Below are 14,868 nucleotides of genomic sequence, written 5' to 3'. Positions count from 1 at the left end.
CGTTAAATCAAAGTGTTCTTCTCCTCTTTCCCTCACTAAAAATTGAATGTAAGGGTGCCTCTAGCCCTACTGCTTCTAGCTACATTGCTTGAGTACTAATGGCATTAACGTCGACCGTAGTCATTAGACGGGAAGTACACGCACCGAGCAGGCGTTGCTCAGTGCCAGTCCGAGGCTGCTCGCGTCGGGTCCCAAAGAGCCAGCAAACGCTGTGCTGGCTACCAAGGTGCAGACGACCACCAGGAAGCCAAAGGTAGCGGTCGCCGTTCGCGCAAAGCGGTAGGCGCAAAGGAAGCCCATGAATCCGCGGGCGACGTCGTCCACTAGGTGGCAGAAGTGGCGTCGCAACCTGCCGAAGGAAGCAAGCTACGTTTATAGGCTCCACATAGAGCAGGAAGAGCGAGCGGGGTCAGCCTGTTAGGCGCGCCTTTGCGCAAATTGTTTAGGCACAGTTGAAGAAACAGTGGCTTAAGTTAAGAGCTCGCACACAACTGAACGGAAGCGTCATGTTATCGTCTCGTGTGTACAAGGCCTACATTTACGCTGTTGGTTTCATTAAGGACGTTGGTAACTTTACGAGCTAAAGCAGACATAGCAATACTGCTAGCTCACGATATAGCAATTGGTAAATAGCTTACGCAGGTTTCACATCTTCCTTCTGCATTCCATAGAGAGACGGGTTTCAAGGACGCGTAGTAAAATATTACAGTGACGTTTAAATTATGGGGTTTTACGTGATAAAACTACGATCTGATTACGAGGCACACCGTAGTGGGTGACTCCGCGTTAATTTTGACCACCTGGGGTTCTTTAACGTTCACCTAAGTCTAAGTTTTCCAGTGTTTTTAGAATTCGCGTCCATCAAAGTAGGGCCCCCGTGACCAGGATTTGATCCCGCGACCTCGTCCTTAGCAGCGCAACACCAGAGCCACTAAGCAACCACGGCGGGTCGCAGTGATGTTGTAAGAAACGCTCAGGCTCGGGGAAATTGCGCTTATTTTTCGCCAGGTTAAACACTCCTGTAGCTGAAACTCGCCTCCAAGGCAAATAATATTTGTTGCCACCTGATTTAAAAGAGATGTAAATAGAAATAATAAATGATCACCTGCCGGCCACACCGTACGCTCGCACAGTGCTCAGCGCGTCCGCGGTTTCGGCAGCGTGCTGCAGAAGGCGAGACATGGTCAGGCTCTCTACGTAGCGGCCGCAGTTCGTTGCCTTCAGTGCCACCCACTGAAAATGGAGAAAAGGTTGAGAAGACAGAGTGCAGCAAAAATAATATTTGGCCTGAACACAGTCATCGATATTCAGAATGCTTCAGACAGGGTCATTCCCCTCGAGAGGCAGACTGAGCCGTTATTCACCAGAAGTAGAGCCGCAATGTCCGGATTGTGGCGAATCGTACTGCTCGCTAGCGCACATGCCCTGGCAATGCTCCGCCTTAAGCGGCACCGTGTTCACTAAACAAGAAGACTGGGTGGACGCCCTGCGAAGCGACGACCACCAGACGCAGCTCGGGGCCGTCCAGAGGGCTCACGAAAGGGCGGAGGCTCGCGGGCTTCCGTGGGTGCGGCCCGCGAACCCTGCCGACCACGAAACCAAGAGTGGGGGAGGAGGGGTTCCTCAGGACTCAATAAAGTTATTTCCTCCTCCCGGCCTGAACTTAGCAACTTATGGCGTAGGATAGCATCCGTAGATTGTGAATTGTCGACAAATGCACGCGCGTGAGTCACGTGCTACCATGCTGAGTCTGGTTTATCAAAGTTACGTCTCTATACCTCGTATCTCTGTTGCGATTTCCTGCAAACCGCGACGCGCTTGCGCACACTGAACACAGATTGAAGTTTCTGTTAGGTACCTTCAATATGGGTGAAATTCACCTACACTATCATAAGAACGCCTGACAGATGGTGGAACCGAAGCTCTCTCTTATTCAGCACGGCCGCCCAATGCTCTCACCATTGGAACGCGATAGCACGCATGCTTCGCTCGTACCAAAGTAACTCGATGAAACGTCTGGTGAGTGAGCCACGTGCCAGTTTCTAGCACGTGGCAGGAAGCGCTTTCGCCAGCTGTGTTAGATTGCACTGCCTTCGGGATCTAAGAATCAAGAGTTAGTAAAATGCCTAAATGCTGAAATTAGGGGTTTCGGGAAGGGCTTCGAAATTATCCTATTAGGTGACACGAATGTCCGCATACAGGATCTAGATCGTATGTGCGAACAGTCGGAACAACGGGAAGTCAGTACTGCATCTTAGCGATCGCAACATGACCTCGTTATCGTGAATACAAGGTCTATGTGTGATGGGCAGACCACGTGGGAAATAGAAACCCGGCAATCGATCATTGATTACTGTCTGATCACAGAATAAATTTACGATAAGTTGAGAGAAACGGTCATTGATGAAGAAGGGTATAGCAGCATAGGGAGTGATTGTAGCTGTATCTTTTTGAAAATTGGTATATAGTTGGGAAAGAGAGCCCGGGCCGAAGAATGGCCAGTTTCAATTTCAACACTGAAGAAATAACAAATATAGTCACAAAAGTCGAGGATGAACTTGGCGATGGCCAAGCAAAGAGTGGGAATATAATGAGGTTCTAAGCGTAATTGCGACAGAAATACGGCAACAGAATCAACATGCTCATTGGAAAGGAAAAAAAAAACAAACAAACAGAAAAGCTGGTGGTCAAACAGGGACATACGAGAAACGATCGCCGAATGACATTAAGCAATCGCGAGAGCACGGACAGGTAAAAATAAGTGCAGTTGCTGCAGGATGAAGTAGCCAGAAGATGGGAAATATACCGGGAGAAACATTTACCGGTTTAAATACTGATTCAAGCAAAGATAAAAGGTGGAAGTGAACGTTGGTTCTCAGGAATACGCAAGAAAAAAGAAGACCGCACCTAGAATATTTGGAACGACATAAACTTATTAGGCAGGAATACTGGAACAATGTAAACAAGATATCCTTGACCAAGGTTGAATGTAACTGGAAGAGGACGCGGCATTAAATTGCATCCGAAAAGTAACAGCCGAATCTTTGCAAGGCAATGACGAGGTTGTATTTGAGGAAAAAATAAGCATGAAAGAGAACCAGATGGAAAATGAGCTGGTGCTGACAAATTTCAACTGGAAGAAAGCCGAAGAGGAAATTCCTAAGCGCACAGTCACAAGGCTAGACGTGGTTCCTTTGAGGCGAATTAATAAACCAGAATCAAAAAGTAAGGAAAACTCCGTTGAATGCAGTAGAATATACTTTCAGATAGACGAATACCAGGCAGTTGGCGACAAAGCAGAATGAATTTAATTTTTAAAATAAGGTATCCGTTGATAATTAAATCGCTATTATACAGGGTAGCAATGCAAGCGATTAAATTCAAACTGCACTCACGGACAAACAACAATGGCGTATTGGGGGAAGTTCAGAATGGCTTCAGAATCGGAAGGCGTATGGATGATACTTTATTGTCCTTACTCAGTGCATTGAAATATCCAGAGAAGAAAGGATACTGCTATATGTTGCTCTTTTACAGTGAAGCTGTATATGGTTGGAGTATTCGTCCGTCCGTCTGTCTGTCACCAGTGCGCCGAAAAGTCCTCCCGCGCAACCCCATGCCCATGGGATAAAAAAAAAAAGAGAGAGGCGCGCGATTGGCTGCGCCACTAGTGATGTCATTGCTCTCCGTTCCCCCAAGCGCAAGCGCAGCAGTTTCTCTCTGGCTGTGAAATGGGTAGGCCACGCACCATGGCGTACTTCTGAGGAGCAGGCAGCTTTCGATCAGCAAGGCCGCGAGCAGAACCGGGAACGAGCTCGTCTACGCCGTGCCTATGCTGCAGCCTGTGCACAAGAACAGGTTCGTGTGGCCGAGTGCAAGAAGCATCTGCCTACCGAGGATCCGGCAGCCTACGAAGCCGTTGTTTAATGAACTGTGGGGAGTAACCCAGTGATAAGCACCGGGGCTGCACGTTTCAGCTTCACTGGTTAACCATCTGTACGGTGTGCTTGGGCGGCGATTTTTTATACATTACCGGAGCGCATGACAACGTAAGCCGCAAAATATTGGGGAATATTCTGGAAGGGGAAGGCACACGCAACGAATGTATACAGGTTTTGAGAGAGGTTTAGCCAGAAAGTACAGTTTGCGCTGAATCGCGAGGGATGAGGAGCAAGTTGACATCAACAAGTGGCTGCGGCAGGGGTGCCTTTTATCCCCACGGGTGTTTATGATGTACATGGTGAGTATATGAAAAGCGCGCTAGAAGGAAGTATTATCGGGTTTATTCTCTCATACAAACAGGCGGGTACAGTAGGAGAGCAGCAGCTTCGAGCATTACTTTCTTCGGACGAGATGTTGTTGCAGAAGGATTGAAAAGCGGGCGAGTTGGCACCCATCCATTCTTGGGCAGCGCGCACACTCGAAACACGAGAAGACAGGTCCCAGTGTTTGTCCTGTCTTCATTGTCGTGTTTCCTTTGGGTGTGCACTGCCCGAGAAAGGATATCGTGTTGCTGGCTAACAAGCAAAATGATATGCAACGTCTGGCTAATATTTGTAGACAGGAATGCGACAATTAAGCTATGAAATTTAGCCTTGAAGAATCAGGTGTTATTGTATTCAATAAAAACAATGAATAGACAATGTCGATACCGGGCCAGAAAATACATTCTGGTAAAATAATATGAATACCTTGGTATATGGATAAACGAAGGGAATACATATATGGAAACAAGGGAAGAATCAATAACAGGAAAGAGCAAGAGAGATGCGACCCTATTAAAACACATAGCGCTATGCGGATATAATACGTATGAGGTGCTCCGGCGTATGTGGTAGGTGGAATGGTTCGAGGACTTACATTTGGAAATGAGGTCGTTTGCTTGAAGTCAGGGGTTGAATTAGTACTCCATGGTAACCAAAGGTCAGTGGGACGCCTTGCTTTGGACGCTCACGGGACGAATACAAATGAAGCTGTGTAAGCTGATACGGCCAGGACAAGTTTTGAAGTGAGTGAAGTTCAGAGTAAAGTTGATTGTGAAGAACGTCTCAGGAATATGGAAGAACCTAAATGGGCTGTAATGACCTTCAAGTAACTGTCCAAGAAACACACTGATTCACCGTGTAAGAAAATAACTAGAAGCTTAGCAGCATGTATGCCACCTGTATGGTAACTAACATGGCAACAAAGAACATCAAGTGGCAGAGAGGCTGAGACATTCTCATGGGTTGCAGCAATAGAAATGAAAGCTGCTATGAGTAAGCACTTAAGAGGGGAAAAACGAAATCAGGTAAGAAAGAATTTATGATAACTAAAAGGAAAGCTCCTTACTTGTCGAAGCGAGATCAGGATGCCTTAGTACAGGTACCTATAAAGCGTAGTGCAAGAACGAAAAGAAGCATGTGCTTGCTGCGGTAAAGTTAGGGAAACGATGGAGCATGTTTTATGAGAATGTGAATATATCTGGCCAGCGGTCGATTTAGGCACCTCTGGCCTGTTTGAAGCCCTTGTGTTCAACGAGAGCAGGGTGAAAGAAAACATGTACGTAATAGAGATTATTAATAGGCGATTTGAAGACTGGCGGAAGAAAAGTAGAGAAACGACAAACAACTGGAGACGTAAAAAACAAAATTCCCAATAGGGGTTCAGAAAGCTTGGTGGAAATTCTTCACGTTTTTTTAAATATGTAGGACATAAGGCAATTAACTAACAACAGCTTGGTGGCGCAACCCACCGCCCCGTTCTAAAGGGGACGCTCATAGTATCCATCCATCCATCCGTGCTCGCGCACGCTGCTGGATTTCTTGCTGCACTACAAGATGGCGCTTGCCTCGTCGCATCCAGGCCGGCGTCGCTACGGCCGCGTTTCACAGTTTGCGCGTATGGCGCGTGCTACGCCTGCTTTGCTAAGCAACAAAAATGCAGATGCTGGGCGGTAGAGGTCGCGTGCGGGGCTCAGATAATGCAAACACTGCGATCGTGCATAGACTGAAGAGAGCGCTTGGAGCTGGAGTCTCAACAGCGTGCTGGATACGTATGCAGAAGGAGCACGTATACACGCCCCAGCAAAATGGGTACAGAGCGGGCACTCAGCGCCGAGGACACACAGGCCCGAAAAAGGTGTCGCACGGAACAGGGGCTTCTTCGCAACGCAGCGAAACGTGGTGCAGACGACGTATTTTTGCATACAATGTACCCATACAAATATGATAATTATTTGAATTACATACAGCCTATAAGTCTGTTAGACGCAATAACGCAACATTGCACGAACATCGATAAGCTAGATATAACGGACGCTGGTATCCTCAATCTACTGCTTAAACTTGACCCAAGAAAGGTAGTGGCTCCGACGACATACCTAATAATTTCCTCAAAAGATATACGGAGTGGTGTAGTAAATATCTTGACCCAGTTTTCCGGAAATCACCTACGACTTCACAACTACCTCATGATTGAAAAATTGCAAAGGTAATCGTTCCACAAGGGCGGTGATACAACATTATCTTCAAATTTGAGACCTATTTCACAAACTAGTACATCATGTAAACTTCTCGAACACAAAATTTTAAAGCACATGACAGTATTCCTAGAGCGCATTAATCTTTTTCTCTCTCAACCAAGATGGTTTTCTCTGTGGTCTATTGACAGCAACTCTACTAACAGAACTAGTCCGCGACCTTTATTACGGCGGCTGAACTGATTTGATTGTACTCTATTTATCTAAAACTTTTGATTGTGTATGTCACAGAAAAATAATAGCTAAAGGTGAAAATGTTTTTGGTGTAGGAGAGCTTTGTCCTTGGATAAAATTCTTCGTAAGTAACCGCTCGAACTTTGTAGTTTACGAAAAAAAAACGCTTTCTGACACAGTCGCAGTAACATCCACAGTACCTCAAGAGTCGGTTTTTGGACGATTACTTTTCCTACTTTATATTGACGATATCACAGCTAACATAAATTGCAATATAAAACTACTCACGGACGACTGCGTCATTTACTGAGAAATTATTCATTATAATGATCATATTAAATTCAATGATTTTCTAGCTGGAACAGCTAATTTGTGCTCTAAATGGCAGATGAAAATCCACATACGAAAGTCCGCGATCAGGACTGCAACCAGGAAAACGGTACCATCAATCTCTATATACGCGATCAGCGGCACTCCACTTAACAAGGTTGAAGAACATAAATATCTAGGTGTTACATTAAGGTCGGGACGAACATGTCAGTAATATAATCTCAAAGGCACTCCGCAAACTATTTTTCCTAAAGAGAAGCCTGGCGCTAGCAACCAAGTCAACGAAGCTGCTAGCCTACACATAATTTGTAAGGACTGCTTTCGAATACGTTGACACAATGTGGATTCCGCATACAATGACTAACATAAGCAAACTAGAATAAATACAAAGGAAGGCTATGAGGTTCATCCATGACAAAAATAAACGCACAGACTCGCCAACAAATCTTTTAAACCAGTCCGGTTTGCGAATGCTATCCACAAGAACGAAACACGCTCTCTTAAAATTCTTGTTACAGCTATTAAAAATACGTATAGGATAGAACCTCCAAGTACATTTCATTTCCCAGGCTCGACCTGCACGCAATAAGCATGTGCACTCATTGACAGAATACGTATGTAAAAATCACACCGTTGGGTATTCCTTCTTCCCACTCGCAATAGCAGAATAGAACCAACCTGACGCCGATATCACCAACATTCAATCGTTATTTGAATCCATCTCACAAATAAAAAAAGACGATGTGTGCATAAGAGTACTTATGAATGCAGGGGCATCGGCATATATTCTTTTTGTGCCTTCTCGTTTGCGATGATTCTCAAGCGCTCGAACTTTAATTTTAATTTCTTCTGTTTTATCACTTGCCCCTACTGATATCGTTATTGTCCTTGGCCATTTCTCGTTAAGCGTCATCTCTTTCTATTTTTAGTATTCCGTCTGATTTTAACGTTGCATTAATTGTGAAGTATGTATAACTTGCACTGCTTATATAATTTCTTCTATAAGCTGCACTTTGTTTTCCTGGCAAGGTACAGAAAAATTATTGCATTGCCCAACTGCCACGCTCTCGAAGGCGAGCAGCAGTATTGAAAATAAATAAATAAATAAATAAATAAATAAATAAATAAATAAATAAATAACTAAATAAATAAATAAATAAATAAATAAATAGTTCTGTCCCAATGCGATGTGACATGTGAGGAAGTGATGATTCTCCACCCTCTCAGAGAGTATGAACAGTGGCACACAATGCCTTAAGGAGACAAACAGCAGTGGTGCACTCAACGTAACGTTTAACATTAACTCACCACTCTCATGTGGGACTAAACGCTCAAAAAATTATACGTTCACCGCCAACATCACCGCTAATTATCGTAAATCAAAGCAAACAGCATAACAAGTTTCGCTTGCATCGATTCGCACAGTGTGTTTCGTCCGCATATTTTTTAGCAAGACGGGCAAATACAAAGTTTGCCAGGTACGCTTCTAATCCGCTCCCATAAAAAAGTTTATTTAGTTGGTGAGAAAGTATTTGTGTGATCTAGAAGAGCGGATTGTTGGGCTAGTTGGTTTTCCGTAATTTAACGAGTAACTTGGCGCAATAAAAACCACAGACACAAGAAAGGTGAACAAAAACAAGCGCTTGTCTTTGCCCACCGTTCTTGTGCCTGTGGTTTTTATTGCGCCATGTTACTGATAAAATCATTTGTTTGACACATTTTTCAGCTTGACGCTCCTAATCAATCTACCTCGCCCCCCCCCCCCCCCCCCAGCCCGCCTTACTTTTGGGAGTAACAGGCCACCGACTAAAATGACACACGGGCTCACCAGTATGTAAGCGATAAATAGACCGACAATGAGCGTAATGGCGACGACCACAGGCGACTGTGTTCCCACGATTGCCACCTTGGCGGTGATGATGAGTGCGTTCTGGATGGTCTGTTTGGCGGCGAGGAAGCAGCGCGCCTCCATGGTTTCCACGTCGGCCGAGAAGCGGTTCAGCACGCGGCCTCGTGGTGTCGCATCGAAGAAGGACACGGGACTCTGCACCAAGTGACTCAGCATGTCGTTGTGCAGCGACCGTGAAAGGCACTTCACGGTGAAGGCGACCAGTACGCTCCCCAGAATCCGAAAGCCCACTGTGATTAAGGCACAGAGATACGTCGCAATGAGAAGTTTTGCCACTGACCGTGCAAGGAGCAAAAAGAATGTCAAAGAAATTGCAGTGCACGACAACGGAACCAAGGCAAACATACATGCAGCGCCTTCAACTGAACTTTTATACCAAGAACCGGCCACTTGCACTTCAGTGATTTTTCCTTATTAGCAATCGTAATGCTTCGTAATGATAATCAATTATTTCCCCAGTGAGACACATTGAAGGGCTGCTGAGTCAATTAATCCCGCGCCATTCTGCTTTAACAGTTTCTGATATCCGACTTGTCAACTGATCCAGATGCTCGTTCACTATTGTGAATTTGTGAAAGGAAGATGAAGAGTTATACTTGCGGCAACGAAATGCATGATTGTTTTGAATGTTTTTGTAATTATGTTTTCATAATCTATCATTACCACATTTGTAAGAATGTGCAGTGTCTTTTTGTTCCACAGGACAATGGCAGCGAGTAGGCAACTTACTATTTTTGAGAAACGTCGTATAAAGGTTATAAAGAGGGATAAGGTGCCTCAGAAAGGCTGGCCAACGTTTCGATAGGAGGACCTATCTTCGTCAAAGGCGGCCTCGTCATGCTCGGCAGGTTAGTTTTAACGGTTTAGTGCAGTGACGTCACGTGCGGCCGGTGTCGGCTGGCTGTAAAGAGAGAGACTGAAAAGAAAATGGAGCGATGTCGTTTGACGGCTCTAGGCGTGGTTTCTTAGGCGAGGGCAGTAGAGCGGGGGAGTGGTAAGGCGGCAGAAAAAAGGGGAGAAAAAAAGAAAATAGAGAAAGTGAAGGACGTAGGACGGTGTAGTGTTGGGGGAGCGAGAGGTTAGGCAGCCTTCAGATTTTGTCGTAGGCGGCATGCATTTGTGGTTTTAGTCTGCGGGCAATGGATGGGGTAGCTGCAAGGCCGCGGCTTGGTCTTACAAGCGCCGTTAGCCTCAGTAGTTCGGCTTAGGTGTCGTCGCAGCGGCATATCAAAGTTGCGCGACCCTGTGTGATCGAGGCGCCGAAAAAAGGTATCCTGGCGTCTGCGACTTTGGAATGTGTCAGTGCGGTTCTTTAAAAGAAAAGCAAAAGTAAAGGCATAAATTAAAGGAGGAAGAACAGGGGGAAAGAAAGAAAAAGCCGGAAGAACCAATACGAGAGAGAAAACGGGAGGAGGCAAGTGTACATGAGAAAACGGCTCGTAAGGTTGACATATACACAAAAAAGTGGAAGAAAATAACAAATTGAGCGGTAGTGGAGAGTGATGGAAGAACTGGAAATGGAGGAACTAGTGAGATTGAGAATCTAGGTTAGCTGGTGCCATAACATGTTTTGTGCCATTGTGATATGAGAGTGTTTGGTCCATGTTACAGCTTTTAGCGTTTCTGTTGCCGCGTGCCAAATTGATCCCCGTCGAGTGGGGGCATTTAAGCTTGTGTATGAGGTATGATTCTGCATATTTCCTCTCGCGAGAAGAACAGAAATTTGTTTGTAGTATATAGACCTTGCTTTGTCGAACATACGACCATGTTCATCGAAGTGCGTGGCTACTGCTTAAGGTAAATTGTGTTTTGTATCTGCGCGATCGCCGTTGAGTCCTGTATGAATAAGTTGTCTAGTCTTACATATCTATTGTTCGTTACAAGCGTTGCATGTATGTCACATGTATTGTTTGTTACAAGTTTTGAGAAATTGGGCATTCGGAGTCCGTACGGACAAAGGACAGTCATCAAGAAATCCTCCGGGCGCAACGCAGTCAGTTTAGTCTGCTGCTGTATATGCGCCTGCCTGGGTTGTCATAAGCTAGTGTTTCTTATTATGTATTCCTTAATTGTTAATCAGAAAGTCTACACGAACGTTATATTGCAAGTGGTTATCTGTGATGTTTTCAACCATTGTAAATGAGGAAGTATGAATGTTTTGTACTTAGTGTGTTAATCTGTTGTCCTGCCCAAACTTTCTAGCATCCTTTGTATGCTTTGTTGCATGTACTATATTGTTGGTGTTTATTGTACTAAAATGTCTCTTCCACCCCCTACCCTTCCTTTTTATGTAATCTCTGATTGGCCTTCAGGGTAAATAAATAAAGAAAAAGAGAACGACAGCAGAAAAAGAAAGAAGAAGAATACACAGAAGTCAGTTTTGATAGACCCTGAGTATATATATATATATATGTTATCGAATTTATTGAGTTTCCTCTTTATGCATACAACATCACGCAGTACACATCCAGGGGGCCGGCTAAAAGCTCACCGCCGGACGAGGCCCACACTCCTTGTGACAGGGCATTGGGCACGTTGGCATGAAGGCGCTTCTCAAGTCGTAATAAACACAACGAAAATTTTTGCGCTTGTATATCCGAAAGTATAGGAAGTGTTGAATTAACAGGTCAGCGAATAATTGACAGCATAACCATTATAAACCGAATATTGCAGAGCCTTACATCGTAGTTTATGTACCGGCCAACCGTTTCCTTTACGATGTTGTCCGCGCCTTGGGAAGGCCTTTCATATTTACCTGCAACTAGATGTTCTTGTGCGATATCACGATGCTTCAGCTTTATCTGTATACGTAGTGTCGAATGTTATACTACAACACTCCGTTTCATTGCGAAATGGTAGTTAGTTGCGGGCTTGTTGTTATAACAACATATCATACGGCAAACAGAACAGATACAGCGGCGAAAAATTAAGGAACTGAACAACATGGCCACTGAATTCCAACTAAAGTTCTTTGCGAAGGAATGAAAGATATTGATAGAGAAAACCAACACAAGCGCAGAAAGAAAGTGCACGCACACACAGATAAAAACGATTACATCAGTGACTAAGATATTCTGAGTACGCGAGATGGTGTGAGAGGGAGGAGGGGAAGATGAATTATCTAGATACCCCGATTTTCTTGCGAAATAATCGAATGGATGCCGTACTGATGCAAAGCTTGTACTTGACAATAGTAAAGGCGTCGATTATCTTGCGTGTCGCGGGATCTGCATGTCTCTTCATGTCGGAGACTTCCTGGCCTTTATGCGTGCACCCGCACGACCTGCAGTGCGAAGCGAAGTTGGAGCCGTACTTTCGCTTTTCATTGTTGATATGCTCCCGGAAGCGATAGTTGAGGCAACGCCTGGTGTGCCCCGCGTATTGTCGACCGCGGTTTAGAGGGATGTCATAAACGACTCCCCTCATACAACTGGTGAAGGGCGCCTGGAGCCTCTTCTGACTTCCTGTGTGCATCGGAAAGTCGTGCTGGCTGACCCTCGTACGTGAGTTGTTCAGCTTACTTGAGCGGAGAAATCCCCAGGCACACACGCACTGTGAGACCACCGTGTTGGGCCAAGCAATGCTGCGACCTCCAAAGCCACCCAAATCAGCTGATTATATGCGACAAACTGTTTAACTGGTAACAATATTGGATATTAATACTGGACAAGTCCGAATTGTAGTTTGGTGAGGCGGCGAAGCTAAACAAGGACCGCTAAACATAGGATGATGTTTTTAGCTTTCGTAAGACGCCTTCGTCTTAAGCAGTAAAATCTATCATATTCATGCCATTTCGACATGTTGGATTGTAAGAAATCTAACATTTGTGAACACTTCGCCAGAACAGAGCATTTTCACCGAAGCAGCAGCGTTTCGATTGGCTAAATGTCAGAAATGCACACTATTTTTCAGCAAGAACGCTCCAAGCAAATAATAAATAGTGTATATTGGCTGTTATAGTAAGGGCAAATGTAGGCTTGAGTAATGTAAACGTATGGGACAGCGCATGCTAGGAAGCAGCGATGTGCAATTTATGTGGCTGTAATCATTAAAAAATAACAGTGCTGCTTACACTCTCTCTTATGTAAGCAAACGTTATGTAGAAACCATCGACCATGTTTGTCAATGCAAGCGAATTGCTCGAACCAACGGACGAAGAACAGCGAGCTAGAGACCGTACCCCCCTTCTCAGGGGCGTAGCCAGGGGGGGGGGGGGCTTATGGGGCTTCAGCCCCCCCCCCGAAATTTTTTCGTGCTGTCCATGCACCGCCGACAAAAGCAACACCCGGCGCCGGAAATCATTCTGGATTTTGTCTAGAGCATCTTTTTCACGCTCGAAAAGCCATTTCACCGCGAAAATTGCGAACTCGGGCTGAATTTTGCGGCAACGCCCATGCACCGGTAGTCACATAACGCAAGCAGCCCCATCCGAGCACAAAGTTTGAAGGATGTTTCATGGCGAATGGGCTCGCCGCGACATTTCGCGGAGGCCGCGGAATCTACACTCTATCATGGAATTTACGGAGCGCGTGGATATCAATTCCGAAACTTTATGGGTATAAAGTTCTCAAAAACTTTTGATGTGAAAGGTGCACTGACATTTCCAAACGTGTGCTTTAGATTTTCAATTGCGGAACTTTGTAAGTTTAATGCTCCCATAAATATTTGACGCCGAAGGGGCGTTGACTTTCCCAATGTCGCACATCGGGCCATACAACGAGACAAGCCAAATGAACACGCTATCAGACAAGTTGACAAAGCCCGCAGCGAGGCCCGATGAGACGAAACGTTGTGGTGGTTAATTCGTGCCGTAATGTCACATAAAAAATGTCATTTTTTTTTCACCTGCGCCAAAGGATCCAGTGAAGACACTAAAGCCACCCAAGGCAACTACGTTCTTATTTATTTTTTCTACTTTGACTTTTAATCGCGAGGACACAATGAGCCCCTTCAATTTTTTTGTTCTCGCTCCCCAACTCGCGCGCGGCCACAGCCAGCCAGAGCGCATGCGTTTTTTTCGTGTTGCCCCGACCACCGCGCGGCGCACTTCGGTGCGCGTTCGGTTTTCTCTGGCCGAGTGCATTTTCGCCTGGCAGAGCTTTGGACGCTTTCTAGCTAGCAGACGAGAAAAAGAAACAGTGGTCGCTAGCCGCCATCACTGTGGGGGCTCGGCGGATTGCACCGCGTTCGCTTGAGCGCAACTTCTCCAGAAAGTCTTGTCTCGCCGGTGTAGGATACCGAGCAGTATGCGCATGGTTCTTGGTGGACCAACCATCTCGTGTTTTCTTCGATATTCCTTTAATAGCCATATTAGTTGCCCAAAGTAAGCATTCGATTGTGACCAACATACTCTGGGTTTTTTTTTCATTACGGTGCCCCCACCCCACAAAAGGAAAAAAGAAGAGTTGTTGCGGTGCAGCGAATTGTCGCATAGTGAAAGTGCTATTTTGTTACTTCTTTTGCGGAAAGTAATGGGCCATGGGACGCTTCAGCTGCCGGATACTCTTATTATATTATTGCGATAGCAGTTATATGGACACTCTAGGCGCATACCTGCCGTCGCCGTCGCGCTGATGTTCCGCATAAAGTCCAAGTGCGATAACATAGTGACCCCGCGCCCCATGCTGTATGTGCGAGTGAAAGCGTGTGTTTGTGTGGGGGGGGGGGAAATAGGTTAGCCGATGATAGTGGCTCAGTCTTGTGTGCGCAAGGGAGAAAAGTGAGGAGCAAGCGCGCTGCCTTCCATCGCCCGTAATAAATCGGGGGGAGTGGATGGAATGGGGGCAGGATCTAGGATACTGTGAATTTGTGATTGCGCAACATGTTTATTTGCCTTGTTTCACGCATTATATACCGTGGCTTTTTCGTAGATACGTAGATTTATTGGAGACTTACTTATACGTATGTTTAAATATCTTGTTGCGAGGTTTTGTGT

General features: G+C 45.4%; 1 protein-coding gene across 1 annotated transcript in view; it reads right to left on the bottom strand.

Moving 5' to 3' along the window:
• The window catches only part of LOC142592664 (ATP-binding cassette sub-family C member 2-like), an 87,880-nt gene that overhangs the window by 51,974 nt on the left and 21,038 nt on the right, over positions 1-14,868 (bottom strand). Inside the window, exons 4-6 of the mRNA XM_075704230.1 lie at positions 8,853-9,163; positions 1,106-1,233; positions 145-349 (exon numbers count right to left, since the gene is read on the bottom strand). Of these exons, the coding sequence (XP_075560345.1) occupies positions 145-349; positions 1,106-1,233; positions 8,853-9,163 (644 nt within the window). The remainder of the gene's footprint in view (positions 1-144; positions 350-1,105; positions 1,234-8,852; positions 9,164-14,868) is intronic.

This window comes from Dermacentor variabilis, chromosome 9, assembly GCF_050947875.1.
Source record: "Dermacentor variabilis isolate Ectoservices chromosome 9, ASM5094787v1, whole genome shotgun sequence".
Taxonomy (NCBI): Eukaryota; Metazoa; Arthropoda; class Arachnida; order Ixodida; family Ixodidae; genus Dermacentor; species Dermacentor variabilis.
Note: the sequence above shows the minus strand (reverse complement) of the source record. Positions and strands in the feature narration are given on the sequence as shown.